Here is an 18,445-nt window from a genome sequence, read left to right as displayed (position 1 = left end):
TGGTAAGCACTCACAGCAAGAAGGTCGCTGATTCAAGTCCTGGCTGGGTCAGTTGGCATTTCTGTGGAGTTGGCATTGTGGGTCAGTTGGCATTCCCCCCCCCACACTTTAAGACATGCACTATACGTGAATCCTAAAAAGTTGTAAAATGTCTAAAACTAAATTTTAGGCCTTTAAAAGTCTTAAATACACTGAAATATTGTGGTGTGTCTTAAAAAATTTAAGCAGGTCTTAATTTTTCTCTGTCCAAGTAAAGCTACCCAATCAGGCCGAAATCTAAAAACAATTACACATGATAATAACCGAGCAGTTTATCCCTTTATGTTATAGTACATTTATCCAAAAACTATTTACAGAACCAAAGGGGAGTAGACATATTATTTATAAATAGCATGAAACTTTAAGTTTTTAATTTGAACCAAAAGCCAACAAATATATATTTTTGATTATTGATGTTGTTTCTTCTACAATAAATATACTTTTCACAATGTCAAACTTTGAAAAAAAATATTATGTTGAAAGCAGTGTTTAAAGCTACAATTTTCTTGTTTTGACACATTAAAGTGTCACTAAGAAATAATTACATTTGCTTTTTTTGTGGCAAAGCGAGTCATTAGAAATAATCATCAGTGTTTAGCCCTGTATAAGTCTAACATTTCTTTCATAATGGTCTTAAAATGGTCTTAAACAGTCTTAAATTTGATTTGAGGAAAAATGCAGAAACCCTGAATAAACTCAATTGGCCATAATAAATGAGTGTGTATGGGTGTTTCCCATTACTGGGTTGCGGCTGGAAGAGCATCCACTGTGTAAAACATATGCTGGATAAGCTGGCGGTTCATTCTGCTGTGGCGACCTCTGAAATAGAGACTAAGCCAAAGGAAAATGAATGAATGAATGAACAAAGGTTACATTGATAAGAATGCTTGAACATGCTTAATAAACAATCATTTGAAGAAATGAATGATAAAATATGGTTTGTGTCAAATATGGTGATTACTTTGAACTATTTTATTTTGAAACGTAAATTTTTGTACGTTTTTTTTTTTTTTTTTTTTTTTAACCGAACAGCCTCATTTGACTAATTTCAAGGTTTATAGGTAGTTTATGTGGTCAAGTAATTGAATTAATTATTAAATGATTAAGTAGACAAACTCATATCATTATACAATTTTAAGTAGGCAATTAGTAATGAGTAGGGCCAGTCAGACATTTTTTGCTATGTTTACAGAGAATTTAGCAAAAAAACAAACAAAAAAAAAATCTGTGGATTTATGTGGAATACTTTTAGTAATATGATAACTATTAAATTAATATATGAAATAAAAAAAATTATAAGTTTTCAACTTTAATGTTTACAATGCAAATCCAATTAGATCCACTTATTGGCTAAATAAAGCAAGTCTCTCATATAAAATATCTACTAAAAGACAGAAAATATTACTTTACAAACTGTACTGTACATAAATCATTTGTACATTTTAATATTACTAATATTAGATCACAATAATATTAGTGAAATTAATTTAAAAACAAAAAATATATAAATTGACACTCATTTACACAATGATGGGCTAAAATCTGCAGGTTTCTGCACGTGCAAATTCTGTGTGGGCCTAGTAATGAATAATTTATTACTTTTTTGAAGTAACTTACTCAACACTAGCTGTATTATTTTGCCTCATTTATGTTCATACATGCTTACTTACATATTTTGTCTGCTTCAGGCATATGGAGGGTATCTGGCCAGTCGACTCTTACACTTGGACGAATCTCCGAACCTGTCTAAAATCAAAATCAAGTGTGGCACTGCCGTCTCCCCTATCACTGATTTCTCTATATACGGTATTTTGTCTAATCCAGTGTTTGATCACACATTTATTTACGTAAAGTAGACAGGCTTATTCAGTTTTACCTATAAATGTTTGTTCCACAGCTTCTGCATTTTCTGAACGCTATTTAGGATTGCCGCAGATCAACAAGAGAGAGTACGAGGTAAAGTAAACCCACAGAGTATGTTTAAAGGCAAGGTAAAAAGAAAATACACTACCTGATAAAAGTCTTGTTATGGATCCCAGTTTTAAGGGCAACAAACAAAAACTGGACTTCTAGTTGATTATTTGGAAAAGTGGCAGAAGGTAGATTTTTCTGATGAATCATCAGTTGAACTGCATCTCAATCATCACAAATACTGCAGAAGACCTATTGGAACCCGCATAAACCCAAGATTCTCATAGAAATCAGTCAAGTTTAATAAAGGAAAAATCATGGTTTGGGGTTACATTTAGGATGGGAACGTGCGAGAGATCTGCAGAGTGGATGGCAACATCAACAGGGGTATCACGATATTTGTGCTGCCCATTACATTACAAATTCTTCAGCAGGATTCTGTAGCACTCCTTCTCATACTTCAGCCTCCACATCAAAGTTCCTGAAACCAAAAAAGATCTAGGTGCTTCTGGGATTGGCCAGCCCAGTCACCAGAACCGAACATTATTAAGCATGTCTGGGGTAAGATGGTAGAGACATTAAGGATGAATCCAAAAAATCTTGATGAACTCTGGGAATCCTGCAAGAACACTTTTTATTGCCATTCCAGATGACTTTATTAATAAGTTATTCGAGTCATTGCAGATATCTATGGATGCAGTCGTTCAATCTCATTGGAGTCTTACACAATATTAACTCTTTTTCCACTGCATCATGACTTTATTTTCTATACTGTACATTATTTCTGTTTAGTGACAAGACTTTTGTCTAAGCAAAGTCAGACCTTAATGTCCTAATAAAATAATTAAAAATCAAGGCATGATCGTATTTTATTTTAGTAAAATAAGCGTAATCTAGAGGACTTTGCCTTTCATATAAGCCACTCCTGATACCAAATTATCAACTAAAAGTCAAGTTATTATTTATTATATATCGTTGGGCGACAAGACTTTTGTCAGGTAGTGTGTGTATATATATATTTAACTATTTCTTTTTTTCAGATGGCGCGTTTAACAGACCGCATGGAGCAACTGAGAGACAAGAAACTTATGATAATTCACCCTACAGCCGACGGTAAACTTGACAGGTTTATTTCTTAAATATATTATGTTCTTAAAACAATTTTTACTGAGATTTGATTGTGAGTAACATATTTTTTCCATTCATGTAGAGAAAGTCCATTTTCAGCACACGGCCAAATTTATTAATCATTTGATAAATGAGAAGGCTAATTATACATTACAGGTAAGAGCTGAGCACACACACTGATCACAGCTATTGACATACTTTGTTTACATAAAGCATTATAATAATGGCTTTCGAGTACCTACTCACAGTAATTAGCCTACTAAATCAAACAGAATACACAGACAGAATAGTTATTCTTATCAGATTTCTAGCAACTGCATAGCATCATTCTCAAACGCAACAGCTAAACACTGTTAAAAACCACTCAGAGGATGTAGCAACTACATATCAACATGCTAAACCCTTACTGTTCTCAGACACTTTAAAAGAATTAATACACCCTAGCAACCACATAGTAAAATAATACAAACCACATAGCAACATGCAAAAACCACAGGACCTGCTTAGCAACTTGCTAAAAAACAAAATGCAACAACACTCAAAATGCCAAGCAACTAAAAATGCTGAAAATATTGTTTAAAGACACCCTAGTATCATTCATTCATTTCCTTTTCGACTCAGTCCCTTTATTAATGCGGGGTTGCCACAGCGGAATGAACCACCAACTTATCCAGCACGTTTTTACGCAGCGGATGCCCTTCCAGCTGCCACCCATCTCTGGGAAACATCCACACATACTTATTCACTACGGACAATTTAGCCTACCCGATTCACACCTGTACCACATGTCTTTGGACTGTGGGGGAAACTGAAGCACCCGGAGGAAACCCACGGAACACAGGGAGAACATGCAAACTCCACACAGAAACGCCAACTGACCCAACCGGAGCTGCAACCAGTGACCTCCTTGCTGTGAGGCGACAGCACTACCTACTGCGCCACTGCGTCGCTGACACCCTAGTAACTACAACTAATTAACCACCTGAACACTTAGTGACAGTACAGCATCATTAAAATTCATCCAGACGTCTAGCAACATGTTAAGAAAACAGACACCTAGGCATGGCATAACAAGTCTAAACCTACTCAACAGTAACAAAATGTTAAACACCACTTCAAACACTAGCAAATGCATAGCTAAAGCATGAAGCCTAGCATAACCAAAGCATGCTAAAAGAATTGCTGAAAACACTCAAGACGCCACACAACAGTAGTTGCTAAAAAATAATGCTGAAAGACACCCAGAAAACTTTCCACCTACCACCACTTATAATAACAAAAAAAAAATAATAATTAAAAAAATCACCCAGACATCTTGAGTTCATCTTAAAAAGACTAGACATGGCATCACAACATGCTAAACCTACTCAAAAGTATAAGAATCCAAGAACTCTGGGAATCCTGCAAGAACACTTTTTTTTTTGCCATTCCAGATGACTTTATTAATAAGTTATTCGAGTCATTGTAGATATCTATGGATGCAGTCGTTCAATCTCATTGGAGTCTTACACAATATCTTACAAAATAAACTCTTTTTCCACTGCACCATGACTTTATTTTCTATACTGTACATTATTTCTGTTTAGTGACAAGACTTTTGTCTAAGCAAAGTCAGACTTTAATGTCCTAATTAAATAATTAAAAATCAAGGCATGATCGTATTTTATTTTAGTAAAATAAGCGTAATCTAGAGGACTTTGCCTTTCATATAAGCCACTCCTGATACCAAATTATCAACTAAAAGTCAAGTTATTATTTTATTATAGTTATTATACTCAAAAGTATAAGAGATCACTAAACACCACTTGACATGCTAACAACTACATAGCTAAAAGATGCTAAAACCCACTCTGAATATTTTGCTTATCCCAAGCAACTACATACTTTAAAACTACTAGCGACTGCATAGCAACATTAAAAATCACTAGCGACTGCATAGCAACATTAAAACCACCCAGACACTTAGCAACCTCATAGAAACATGTCAAGAAAATACAGATACCTAATTATAACATAGCCTAATGTGCTAAAACCATGTGACATGTTAGCAACCATCAAGCTAAAATATGCTAAAATCCACTCCGATAGCTAGCAAAATGGGCAATAATTGAAAGGGCGAGGCAGATATATATTAGGTTTTTGGTCAAACTTTATTCTGTGGTACAATTATCAAATTAACAAATTGTTAATTGTGACTCTTTTGTTCAACTACTAATTTGCTGCTTATTAAAGTTTTTCTCAGTTGCTTTGGCTCTATTCTCCATTGAAATTTAAATTTTTCTAAACATTAAAGGTTCATGAAACCCTTGAGAACTTTTTTGAGATTTTAACAGATTTGTGTAAGACAATGTTAGCACCTGTTAGCTTAAATTGTGGGAAAAACTGGATAATTTTGAGCTTTTGTCAGCTAATTTCAGCTTCCGGGTTTAAAATGATTTTTGGGGCGGGTGCACAAATTCTGTGTGGGGCTAGTAATAAACCACTAGTTAATGGTGAGAACTGATGCTTAAAGTATTACTGTTTTTTTTTGGTAACATTTTTTCTTGTCCTTGCCAGATCTACCCAGATGAAGGCCATTTCCTTAATTCGAAAGACTCGCAGCAGCATCTGAGTCAATCACTGGTCAACTTCTTCGTAGAATGTTTCACACCTCCAGAGATAATCCAGAGTGAAGAGAAACAGGACAACGAGGATGATGGTTAAATTCCTATCGACACCCAGTCTGCTTACAGCCCGATATGCAAACTCCTTTCCTCCATTATACAGTCATCCATTCTCATATTCATTCTGAGGACTTCTCCCGAGCCTCCGCATGGACCACACCCCTATCTCTGATTGGCTCATTGGCTTCAGGAAGGAGTTTGGGTTTGGAGAAAGACATGATGAACCATTGCGTACAGTGTGAGAGAACCTGCTGTGGTTTGGTCAAAGCACTGAGCTCGTGTTCTGTAATTCATGCACTGTTGAAAGAAAGCTTTAAGAGGTGATAGCACAATATAGGTCAGAATGATTGGCTAGAATTACTATTAGCTGCAGATAACTGAACTGTTTTCTCAACTTTTCCAGTGAGTTTCGATCCAATTATTACATTTTAGGCGCTTTATTTGGGTGTAAATGTTATTGTGAGCTCATTATTATCAGTCATCAGGCCTATTAATATTGGATAAATTCACATAAAAACATTCATAAATGCATTTTGGGTCAGCTGAATGTGGCAATTTATGTGAAAAAAAAAAAATATCAATGTAGCTGAACGTGCAAAGCATTCATCTAAAACTCCTGCTTGAGTACATCAGACATCCTACATCAAACAGCTGTTGTAATGATTCATAGCAACGCCCGCATGAAATCATTTGCGAATCAGAGTCTTAATTTTGATTTCCGACTTGAGTGCAGCTGCAAACGTCTTTGGATATTCATTTAGTCACTGTGCCTTAATGGAGTAAACCTGCTTAAGACAGGCAGTCCATGAGGTATGACAAATAATTTATGGACAGATTAAAATAAATAATTTTAAAAAATGTTCTAAAGTTTCATGTAATGTAAACCATGCCACAACCCTGCCAAGAACATTTTCTTCACAGTCCTGTGTATTAGTTAAGTTGTAAAGTAATACAGTAGATTAACTGTGAATACAGAACTCATAGGACTAGTGTTGGGGCAGGTTGGGTTTTTTTGTTTCATACAGTACGTGGTTAAGAAGATGTTAAAAGAGCTTTTGCATAGAATATATTTTCTTGTTATATAATTTGGCATGGTGGCAAGATGGTTTCCTTTGTTTCAATGTATCTATTTACGTGTACTTTTGACAGCTTGAATGTTCCAATGTGATTCCACTGAATTTATTGTTGTAAGTGAAATCCTGTCTTGTAAGCAGATGCACTGATGTGTAAATTTCAACTGTTTTGGTCCCTACTTGTGTGTACCTTGTACATAAAGCATTTTGAAAGCTACTGCGGGGTTCGTTTCATGTGATGCTCACAGTCTGCCCTCTTGTGGCCTAATGATAAAGGACAACAACAATTTATGAGACAAAAAGGGTTTATTTTCCAGTGTTTTACAATTTGCGTCCACCACAAGAGCAGACCCAGCATGATACAAACAGTTAGGGAAGCATTGTTCACACAAGGGAGACTGAAGACCCCCAGATGATTAGCATGTTCACTTACGGGTTTACTCCCCCAGGTCCCTTAAACCTCACCTCTTTATCGTACAATACTTACAAAAAAGAAATCGATGCGATGGAGATGACCAGAAGAATAGGAGCAGCTAAAACCAGTAATAGATATGTACATTTAAGTTACTTACTTTACAAGAATATTTAAAATTCAAGTTTGGTTAAAATACCAAATGCACAACATAAAACGATGCATTAGAATAGCGTTAAGACCCAGGCGGAATGCTGTAGGAATGGAAGATTCTCATTTTTTTCTATGAATGAAGTCTGGATGAGGTGAGTTTAAAAATAATATATATATTTTTTTTTACACCTTAATGTATCTGAGATGATGTGGCACCTTTGATGACCCAAGACCAATATTCAATATGAGGCACTTTCATGATCCAAAGACACCTGATTTGTTCTTTAACAATTCATTCTATTTCTTTTCCAGCTTTATGCTAGAGACAGTAATTATGTCTCTGTAGTTGTAGTACAACAAACAACAACACTACAAACCGCATAAGAGGGAAGTTGTTTGAATTCCTTTTTGTCTTTTGCAATTAATAAAAAAAAAGATTTAATGTGCCGAGTGTCTGCCATGCACCGCACTTATAAAAGAAAAACGAAACAGACACTGTTCCATAACACAGCACGCAAAGCAGTCCAAACACAGGCAGGATAAACGGAGAAAAAAAGCACAGAAGGGGGAATATATATACACACTTCATGGCAGTTTGTTTAGTATTACAACAAGCAGATACATTCTTGTTTTGGTTACTGAAAGATTGATCAACATTGGGGGCCTCTTTACATTTCCAACACAACGAAACTTTCATCAAGTCTTCTCAACATCATACGATTTCAGACTACCGACCTAAAGTCCTATTTCTTGGTTACTTGCATTTATCTTCCAAGCCATTTGGACAGCTTCAGCCATCTCGACTACATACTCAAATCTAAAATCTATGATTACTGGAATTCAAACTCATCCAGTTTTCCAGCAATACTGTGCTTCAGAAGGCCTCTGCTCGCTGTACAACATTGGGTCAGTACATAATTTCATTCACAGAAGGAAATATCACAGGATGTTTTAAAAACATTTCTATCAGTCCATCAGAGAACACTCAACAGCAACTTTCTCCTGATCTCATACACGCATGCTTTCAATCACGATACTCCAATCACATTCTACCGCTGATGCCAACATGGCTTACAAGCACTCAAGTACCATAAAACATGTCAACACTCATAAAAAGTGCACTCATATACATGAGTATACTCTCACACACACTTTCACAGGTACTGGTAGAAACGAGAACGGACCACTTGAGCACCAGAGAGTTTGTGAGGGTGAGCGTCAGCGCCTAGGCTTAAGCTTTTGCCCTGAGCGACCGCTACATCTCCATTAAGGTGCTGACCCAAATAGGAGTGCGAAGGCCCCGCGGATAACAGGTCCCGTGATCGAGAAGAGTGCAGATCCAGCACATCCAGGCTAACTTCAGGGTTGCTGGTACGGTGTCGTTCTCGAGCTATCCAGTCTCTGATGGAGAAGTCCTGTGAACTGCACTTTGGCTTTAAACGATCCATAGCTGAGAGCTCATTGCCCTCTACTCTTTGCCAGTCCCCAATTACTGACAACTCTGCAAAGTCCCGCTGACCACCCATGGTGTGCCTTCGGCGGATATTGCTTTTCCGTTTACTTCGTGTCTCGGGGGACCTGGTGCGCTGGGATCCCACTCCAAACATGTCATCAGCCGATGTTCGCAGTCGACACTTCAACCGGTCGGTGATTTTAATTCGCCACATGGGTTCAGCTCGCTCAGATTCACTACGAGAAGAAGAGCTCAGACTGCCAGTGGACCGGCCTTTGACTGCCTCCAGCACTCGTGAGATTCGAGTGGACTCCTTGTCACTGCGGCTTCCATCTGCTGAAGACTCGCTGTCTGTCTTTTGCCGACTCCCCCTCTTGCGTGCCAGGGTATCGCATGCAATGATTCGATGGGAGGGAATAAGACTGGGTACATCTTGCAATGGTGTGACACTGCCCCCCAGTTGGCTGCTATCTTCAGCTGGCACGCCATCTCGACCAACAGCAAAGACAGACAAGTCGCTTTCGCTGTCTGTCTCCATGGGTCGTCCCTCACTAATGAGTTCACTTCTTTCATCGTCAGCATCGTCCCCCCGGCTTTCAGCAACAGACTGTACCTCGGGACTAAGAGCAATGGACTCCACTCCGGTGTGGAAGGTCATGGAGGAGGTGGTGGAGTAATCTGATGTGATTGAGCAGACTTCTGCCCCTAGGCCCATTCCTGCACTTTCCATCCAGTGGCCTGTTGTCCTACCGTGTCTTATTCTGGGTACGGAGGCTTGGGAACTGGTGCTGTTAAGGGTGCCCAGATCTGAAACACATCCATCATCGTAGTTGGAGGGATGATCGGACAGGGAACTTTGGCGAGTCATATGATAACTAGGTTTGGGCGATGTATTGATCTTAGATGAGGGACATGTTTGCTGGGGCAAATGTTCTGTGATGAGCTGCTTGTTTTCAGAAGTGAGGTCAAGGCCATCTCCTGGGCTCTGGTCATCATCCTCAGTCCTTTGGTCATCGAGTCCTACTTCACTTTCTGCATCTTCGGTTTGGTCATCAGCAGGCCAATTTGGATCATTTTGCACCGGAAGATCTTTCTTGGAAAAACTAGCATCCAGGTCATCATCAGAGCTACTTGGCTGAGGCTTGTCCTTAGGCTTTTTGCGTTTGCGGCTAGCAAAGATGGAAGTACGCAGCAGCTCGCTACTATATTGGTCCTTACCAGTTCCCCAGGAACCCTGCTACAGAGAGAGATTTGAGTTTATTGCCATATCAGCTATTTTATTGCAAAAGGTATTTCATAAATTATCATAAAAATACATCAATAACAATAGAGCCAAACAAAAAGACAAGTTTACACCTAAATGTAATCATTCCAACATCAAACAGATCTGGAATCTAAAACAGATTTATTCTCACAATAACGTTCTTACCTTGGATTTGGCAGAGTCACTGGTGGTTGAATCTAGTGGAACAGGAAGAGAAAAGAGTAAGCAGGCATTTTATGTGCAATACATCAGAGACAAAGAGCCAGTGGCTGAAATATAAATATCCTTCACCACAACATCAGCGGAAAACAGCACAAACAGTGGAGTCATGTAGAGATCCAAGAGATGAGGGTGACACACTTTACACAGAGAGAAATGGAAGAAAGAGGAATGAGTGATGACAAGAACCCAGCAGTGAGGACTAAGACAGTAGGCAGCTCATGCACACATTCACACAGACAGACAGCCTGTCCACAGTGAGACCGCCAATAACTGACAAACACACAAAGAGCCAGCAGAACATGTCTACAGGCATTCTTTCCCAACTCAGACATCACCAAAGCAGGGATGGACATCCTAACAGCTATGTATTAGGGGTGAGACCAGGTCGAAAAATCAAGGCTACTTGTGCTATTTGCATAAAGATAAAAATTGAACAGTGTCTACACCAGACACAACACTTGTATTTCATGTTGCATAGATGCAATCATTCTTAATCCATTTGTTCTTGACAGTGAGTGCTTGTAATGTTACAATTGCAACACTGCATCAGTCTAATGTCGGAAATTTGAATCACTGACTATAGTTGTTATAGTTTAGCCACTTCACTCTGCTTGCATCTGGTGTAGACACAGTGAGAGTAGGCTAATTTCTAAGTTGTTTAAATTACATTATGAGATTTTCTAATACACAAGTATCATATTTGACAAACCTTGAAAATGTTAATTGCAATGATTTTGTTTTTAATTATTGGCTTAGTGAAACGCATAACTATGTAATTTTGCTGCCATTTGTGCACATAACCCATTTTATACTAAATTGTTTAGATTTTGGAAGAATCTTAGGGTGCTTTCACACTTGCTGGACCAAACCCAAGTTCGATTGCCCCCCCTTGCCACCTTCTCAGCTGGTTTGAGTTCAAACATTTGGAACCTCGGTACCCTTGCGTCATCAAGCTGCTGTTTTGTGTACAGCGTTTGATAGGTGACGGTCACGAAAGCAAAGCGGCAAAATGGAGACATACGCTTATCACAGTGAATTATGTTTTAACAGAATCATTTGCTTTTGTTACTTTTGTTGTCTATCTGCCACAAAAAAAAAAATATATATATATATATATTAAAAATGTCCAGAACATGATGCGATGTCTGCAGAAGTCGTTTTTCGTCTAAACAAACAGAAATAGTGTACACAGACATACACACACAAATGAACGTTATGAAGACTAACGTTTGTTGTACAAGTGGGAGTTCACTTTCATTATTTAGTAAGATTGCATTCATACCAGAAGTGAACCGTACCAGAGTTTGCATGAACTGTACCCCAGACCATCTCTTTCAGGGGTGTGCACCCAAGTTTAGAAGACAGCGTTCACACTAGCTAAACGTACTGTACTCAAGTCAAACGAACCCGGGTGCAGACCAAAAGTGCTAGTGTGAAAGCACCCTTAGGGTGTTTTTAAAACGATTCTAAAATTCAGTGGAGGTCAACACATAACTGTACTGTATTGACAGGCATTCCGACTGAGGTGGATTATGCAACCTCCAAAGTCTGCACTCCCATTGGTTGTGGCCAAGTAACCTGATAAGTTTGATGGCAAGTTACATGGCTCAGTTCCAATCAATGCTAGTGCACACTATCACGCAGCAGGTGAAATCAGTCACCTGTGCAATCATTTTTGTTGAAAGTTTTTTCTCTCGTCTGTGCAAAACATGGAGATGCAGAATGAATTAAAGCACTGAGAGACTATGACAAGGGACAACAAGGGTCAGATATGACAGGAGGGCAGAAAGGGGCTAAAGGGGCCAAAGCTTTAAGGTGGTAAAGCAGCTACGAAGAGGAAGCGAGTCCTTAAGGTGGGCTACTTGACCACTCAAAAGCCCCTTTGCTCACTCTCCTTGGAGAAACACTACTGCTTTCGAATGGTGCGTAATCGTTTAAGCCGTCTCAGCCCCTCACCACACCCCTTCAGACATTATCAATGACAGTTACGGTGTATGCCACATGAAATCCTGGAGACCATACCATGCTAGAACTCCTTGCGGTCAGCTTCAGAGACAACGAGAGACAGCAAAGAGGCTTTTCAGACACATTACACCATCACAGCTCTGTATCCTCTCTGTTAATAATAGTCTTATAAGATATGAAACGTGCAACACGACGATGACAAATATCAACTTCTCTGACACTCTTTTTTTGTTTCTTTTGTTTTCTGCTGGGTTTGTCCCGGATTTGCTTTCAATTTATAAGAATCTGGGATTTCTGCAGACTAGGCAGCTACATTGGGGACAACACTCCTCCTTCTTCCTACAGTCCCAGCTGTCCATCACAGACATTACAGAGTCCATCAGTGACATCACCGAGTGATAGACGCCGCCCACTTGGCCTGTGTCAAGATTGGGTAATGTGTGAGCAGTGCTGGACAGGGACAGGGGAGAAGAAAACACTAGAGACAAGATGGGTCAGACGTGTAAACCTTTGGTGGTTTAGCATTGACTTTTCCATTTCTTTTGGGAAAGAACATGCCGGGTTAGCACAAGAGAAAGGTAAGGAGGGAAAAGAACTGAAAGAAAAGGAGGAGTGGAGTCATAACGGAGACTAAAGCATTAGGGAGGGATGGCAATGAGTGAGGTTCAAACCAATACAAACCAAAGCAAAAGGAGAGTTCGGAAGAAATCATAGCATTGAAATAAAGACAACTAGTCAAAAAACAATGACTGAAGTAAAACAAAAATAATAATAATCAAATAAATAAGGTTGATTCATAAGCTTCACATACACAGGAACTATTTTATCCAATTTTCAGTTAGCTTATCAAATCTGTTTGACCTGTACAAAATTGCCAAAATAGTTCATTTTTACATATGCACCAAGACAAGCTTGCTTTTCGTTTGCTCGAAGCATTGACAGATCTTAATGCAAGCATGAATGCCTAACAATCATCTGAAATATACTAAGAGAATTAAACATACACAAACAATAACATTTGAACACACTGAACTTTTAAACAACATTCAATTTATATAACATCCAGAAACTTTTGAGGAAAAAAAGTTACTAAATTACCTGAGACGTCTCCGGGCGATGGAGCAGTACGCCCTATGTTAGTTAGGAGATGGTCAATGTTGGGTACAGGCTGAGACTGAACTGTGCTCTCTTGCTCCACAGTGGTCTGACAAAAACAAACAATTGAAGCAGGTGAAACTCATATGCATAAAAAACGGGGAACAAATTGTTCAGTGCCATTTGAAGCATGTGCATGTATGGGCTTTTCTAAACAATCAAAGATTTTTTAGAACCAAATTGAAGTTTTCAAGGCAAAATTTGTGTTTTGTGAGCAGTGGAAGCTTTAACCACCATGCAAATGCTTTGGTGGGTTTGCATTGTCCTAAAGTGACTGAATCAATACAATCATGTTTATCCAGTAAATCACAACTTAAAGGGCACCTATTTTATCCCATTTTCAAGATTTAAGTCTTTTGTGTCTGTAAAGTTTCAGCTCAGAACATCCATCAGATTATTTATTACAGCTTTTAGAATAATGGGATTTTCTGCTCTATACACGATGTAGCTGTTTTTGTTGCCTACGCCTTTAATGCTAGTTCTCCCTGCCCACCGTTCCCACGTGCCTGTCAGAGTGTGCCTCAATCCCTGGCTCTGTCAGATAAACAGCACAGTGATGGACATGAAGGAACCAGATCTTACACAAGGTTTGTTGTCTGATAAAGGACAGTAAAATCGCTGTAATTCATTATAAACATGCACTGTTTTACAAACGTTTTAACTTGAAAAACTCATTCTTGATCACATTTAATGATGATTGATAATCACAGAAAGCTGAACAGATCTTTTAATCCCAGTTGCTCTGTGCACGTCCTGTATTTTTTAATATAATTCTACGTTACTACGAAGACATGTAAATACGAAGCTGTCAATCAATTCGGTGGGCGGAGAAACCACACTCCTGCGTAACGTTATGGTCGGCCTCCAATTGGAAGAGATTTGGATCCTATTTTACTATCAGGAAATGTAAAAAAAAAAGTGACTTATTGTCTTTATATCCCCCTAATATAACTGCGGACACACTATACCTACAGTTCTGTCCAAACTTGCTCCCTACAGATGATTTTCATCATAGGTGCTCTTTAAAGTAAATTTCTTGTACGTTTATGGTCTGTTACTGCACTGAAGTGAAGCGCAAAATATACAGTGGAATTGGTTAGTTTATTAATTCTAAGTTTATTTTATACTTAGCTTTAAAAGACAAAGCCATTTTGCATTTAGTAGCAGTGGATTTCACTCAAAAGATCAGCATTCACAGCCATTTAAACATGGAGCACGGTGAGCAGTGTATGACCTGTGCACTGTTCACTATTAAAGCACAGAGTTAAAGCAGTTCTCATCAATTCTGTATAAAATGCAAAGCTGCATGAAGCCTTAATAAAGTAAGTTGCCTCACACCCTAGTATAAAGAAGTACCTGTAATGCAGCTTTTCTTCTGTGAAAATGAAATTATGCATCAGGTCTGAAATCTGCTTGGGACATTATATTCCGTCCGAGTGTGGCCATACATGTCAATAAACACCATTAAATGCAGCGAGAGGATTTCAAGTGACACAAAATAAGATTGTATGAAAACTAAAGGAAATGTGTAGAAGATCACAGTTTGAGAGTGTTTATATTAAGTTATCCACTACTGTTTTGAAGAGTGATAGCATGGTGATGCTTCTTAAAGCAATAGTTTACCCAAAAATGAATATCATTTACTTATCCAAAACTTATTCCAAAGCTGTTTCAGTTAAACACAAAACAAGATATTTTTAAAGAAACCCTGTAACCATTGACTAGCATTTGTTTCTTCTACTATGAAAGCCAATGGTTACAGCTTTTCAGCATTCTTCAAAATATCTTTTTTAGTTTTCAAGAGAATAAAGAAACTTAAAAAGGTTTGGAACTACTTAAAGGAGAGTAAATAATGAGTCAACTTTTGGGGGAACTTTCCCTTTAAGGGCTGAGAAATGCATTCAGAGAATGGCAAGATGACCCAGACTCACCGTTGGCTCTTCATCTCCATCTTCTGTGAAGAACCAATCATACTGTGGAAAAGCAGACAAATTTTAGCAGAAGTCTGGCATCGGTTTACACACAGATTAAACAAAAACGTTCTTACTTGCTGAATGAGAGTCTCAACGATCTTGTACTGATCAGGCATGTGGGTAACCATGTGCGTCATGTTGTCCTCAGAGGTTCTGACAAGGGTTGGGCCAAATACAATGGCCAAGTTGCGTGGCTCCATCTATTTAAACATAAGAAAAGCTTCTGAAATGTTCCTGTAATTACTAACATCTGTGCACTCAGGTAATTCAGACAAGCTGTGACAGGTGAAATTAAGCAGAACTGCAAAAGGGATTGAGGAACTTGTTTCAAACCAGATTAAAGACATATTAAGGAATGTTGAAAATCTGTAAACATTGACATCCATAGTGTTTATTTTTCCTACTATGGATGCCAATGGTTACAAGGTTACAACACAGTTCAAAATACCTCCTTTTGTGTTCAACAGAAGAATCAAGGTTTGCAACAAGACAAGGGTGGGTAAATTTTCTTTTTGTGTGTGTGAGCAATCCCTTTAATGATAACACACTTTATGAATTGTATAATTTAATGTTTAATCTTCATAAAAGTGATGATTTACTTTCAAGAATTCATGCAATGTGAGCGTTTGTAGAATACATTTAGGATAAATGAACAAGCCAAAAGCTCATACCTTGTTTTTCTCGCAGTTTTCTGAAACTGTTTTAAGATGTCCAGAGAGAAACTTGAGTGTTTCATAATGATGGTCTGGTAACTCATGAATCTAGGAGGTAAAGTCAGTAAATATGATTTAAACCTGGTGAGAACTCTATTGCTCATTGAAAGATTTCTCCCCTATCTAGCAAATTTCAGTATAGTAACCATTTAGATAAACCATACCAGTCTCTTTAGTGCTTTTAACCGCTCAACAGGGTCTTCCATTCGATTGGCATCAATAAAGTTGGAATATTTTTCTATGACCACAACAAAATAAAGCATGATTAGACATCTAAAAGCCATGATCTTTCAACTCAAAACATTAGTATAGCAATGAATCTTCCTCCTGGCACAAATCTTAACACTAAGATTACATTTTATTACTTCATAAAGTATTAAAGGAACAAATCCTTACAATCTTTAAGTCTTGATATAAAATTTCTACATATATATGTACTAGTTGTTCATGACCATGACTAAAATTGTCCTCTAGGAGGAGTCATTTCTCTACCAGAGGAGAACATAAAGCTTTCATTAAAAATGCACTCTGTAAAACAGACTACATAGTTGTATACATGTTTTGTAGAAAACCAAGAGACATCTATTCTACACATAATTCTCACCATTAGTAAACAGAGGTTCCGGAAGTTTCCTAAAAAAGGACTTGAGCAAACTACTGATCACATTGAGGTCGCGCCACTTCTGCTGAAAGAAATGAAAGCATAAAGATCAGGACTGCCTTTATGGTACAACAGCTCATATGTTGTCTCACAAGAAAAGATGTTTCCTCACGTCATCTTGGATATCGATGTCTGTCATGCCTTTAGTGTCTAATTCCTCCTGCATGCTAGAGATGGCAGCGTTGTTTCCAGGCACTCTGTAAATGCCTGTGTACTCCAGCCCTCTGTCCTCCACCAGCTTACAACACACCTCCACGATCAAAGGCACAAACTACAACACAGATGGCAATTAGCGCATTTCTTAAAAAAAAAAAAAAAAAAAGCAAAAACTGTCAAAAAAAGTCATGTCACCTATAAATAATGAATAAATGAATAAATAATGTGACCTTAAAAAAATAAATGAATGAATGAATAAATAAATAAATAAATAAACTAATTAATTAATTAAACAGCAGGGAATTCTATTCTGTATTTAAAAAACAAACAAAAAAATGTATCACTTATTATTACACATGAAGACATTAATGACATTTATGACAATTACTCCACAAAAACTACTTTATGTTAGGGTTGCTTAAATATGGGAATCATAATCCTGATTATGATGGTCAAAGTTATAATAATGATCATTTAACATGCTAATCAGTGGGCAATATGATTAAAGGGTATAGATTTTTGTCTTAGCCATGGCTGTCCACAAACCAACAGCAGAGAGACTAAAATTTTCACCTGTTGAGCTGATTAAAACAGCTGTTCCCAATCATTTGGAATGGTATAGAATTTTGTATTTCCCCATTTTGATTTTGGCATCTACGTTTCCATCCACCCATTTTTATGTACATGTTGGATATGCGCATAAAAAAAACGGTTGATTGAAACAACATTTAATTTTTTTATTTTAGAGAAGTGATCACATTACCATGAAAACCGTGATATTTGTATCCAAGGTTATCATACCATCAGAATCCTTAACCGCCCCATACCTAATGAAACCATATATGTTTTCTGCTCGACTCTGCACAAATTCTTTTTTTGAAGATTTTGAAAACAAAAATGAATAAATGGCACTTCAATAAATCAAGAACATCTCATGCTTCAAAAGTTATCTTACATGATTCCACGTTATACTGGACTTTTCAGAGAAATTAATGTGGACTGCTGAAAGGGGTAGAATGTCACGCAGTAATCATTTTAACTCGTTTCATGTTCTTTTCATGATCATTGGAGGCCAAAATCAAAATTGAATTTCGATTAGTTAAACACCCTACATCACATTAATGTTATGATAAACATTATATAGATTTAATATTTACCTTGAATTGTAAATAACCTACCCTAACTTTGTCACAATGCAATCAGTCTTTTATGCAGATTTTTGATGTGCTCATGAAAACAAAACAGTTGATGGAAACGCCAAAATGCGCATACATTTTAAAATTTTTAATTTAATGTCAAAAAACATATGCAAATAACTGAGTAGGATAAACTTTTTATTCTAAAAATTTTTATAAAAAAAAGATGTGCATAAACTATGATGGAAACACTTTCACGGAACAAATTCCAATATGCGCATTGAAAAAGTTCATGTGATTTTGTTATAAGAGATCATGGAATGAGGAAAATGTGTGTAAATGGACAAACCAGCAGGCTGAGCACATTG

The 18,445-nt window shown here is 37.5% G+C and overlaps 3 protein-coding genes across 25 annotated transcripts in view; 1 reads left to right on the top strand and 2 right to left on the bottom strand.

Annotated features, from left to right (window-relative positions):
* The window catches only part of dpp6b (dipeptidyl-peptidase 6b), a 298,152-nt gene extending 291,123 nt beyond the window's left edge, over nucleotides 1–7,029 (top strand). For all 6 annotated transcript variants that reach the window (XM_068224691.2, XM_073919875.1, NM_001115122.1 and 3 more), the window contains 5 exons: nucleotides 1,728–1,845; nucleotides 1,937–1,995; nucleotides 2,991–3,063; nucleotides 3,161–3,234; nucleotides 5,635–7,029. In XM_068224691.2, coding sequence (XP_068080792.1) covers nucleotides 1,728–1,845; nucleotides 1,937–1,995; nucleotides 2,991–3,063; nucleotides 3,161–3,234; nucleotides 5,635–5,781 — 471 coding nt within the window. In that variant the 3' untranslated portion in view covers nucleotides 5,782–7,029. The remainder of the gene's footprint in view (nucleotides 1–1,727; nucleotides 1,846–1,936; nucleotides 1,996–2,990; nucleotides 3,064–3,160; nucleotides 3,235–5,634) is intronic.
* The window catches only part of ro60 (Ro60, Y RNA binding protein), a 489,528-nt gene continuing 473,673 nt past the window's right edge, over nucleotides 2,591–18,445 (bottom strand). Inside the window, exon 9 of the transcript XR_012388809.1 lies at nucleotides 2,591–2,938. The gene's annotated coding sequence lies outside the window, so the exon portion shown is untranslated. The remainder of the gene's footprint in view (nucleotides 2,939–18,445) is intronic.
* Nucleotides 7,102–18,445, bottom strand: part of arhgap21b (Rho GTPase activating protein 21b) — a 104,103-nt gene continuing 92,759 nt past the window's right edge. For 3 of the 18 annotated variants that reach the window (XM_009298105.5, XM_073923520.1, XM_073923540.1), the window contains 10 exons: nucleotides 16,898–17,056; nucleotides 16,729–16,807; nucleotides 16,289–16,362; nucleotides 16,083–16,172; nucleotides 15,486–15,611; nucleotides 15,370–15,411; nucleotides 13,382–13,487; nucleotides 12,341–12,364; nucleotides 10,262–10,293; nucleotides 7,102–10,069 (listed from right to left, as the gene is read on the bottom strand). In XM_009298105.5, the coding sequence (XP_009296380.1) occupies nucleotides 12,345–12,364; nucleotides 13,382–13,487; nucleotides 15,370–15,411; nucleotides 15,486–15,611; nucleotides 16,083–16,172; nucleotides 16,289–16,362; nucleotides 16,729–16,807; nucleotides 16,898–17,056 (696 nt within the window). In that variant the 3' untranslated portion in view covers nucleotides 7,102–10,069; nucleotides 10,262–10,293; nucleotides 12,341–12,344. Of the gene's footprint in view, nucleotides 10,070–10,261; nucleotides 10,294–12,340; nucleotides 12,702–13,381; nucleotides 13,488–15,369; nucleotides 15,412–15,485; nucleotides 15,612–16,082; nucleotides 16,173–16,288; nucleotides 16,363–16,728; nucleotides 16,808–16,897; nucleotides 17,057–18,445 lie in introns of all 18 variants that reach the window. The other 15 variants (XM_001918933.7, XM_068213590.2, XM_009298096.5 and 12 more) reach the window with 7 other exon arrangements.

This window comes from Danio rerio, chromosome 2, assembly GCF_049306965.1.
Source record: "Danio rerio strain Tuebingen ecotype United States chromosome 2, GRCz12tu, whole genome shotgun sequence".
Taxonomy (NCBI): Eukaryota; Metazoa; Chordata; class Actinopteri; order Cypriniformes; family Danionidae; genus Danio; species Danio rerio.
This window is presented reverse-complemented; position numbering and strand designations above follow the sequence as displayed.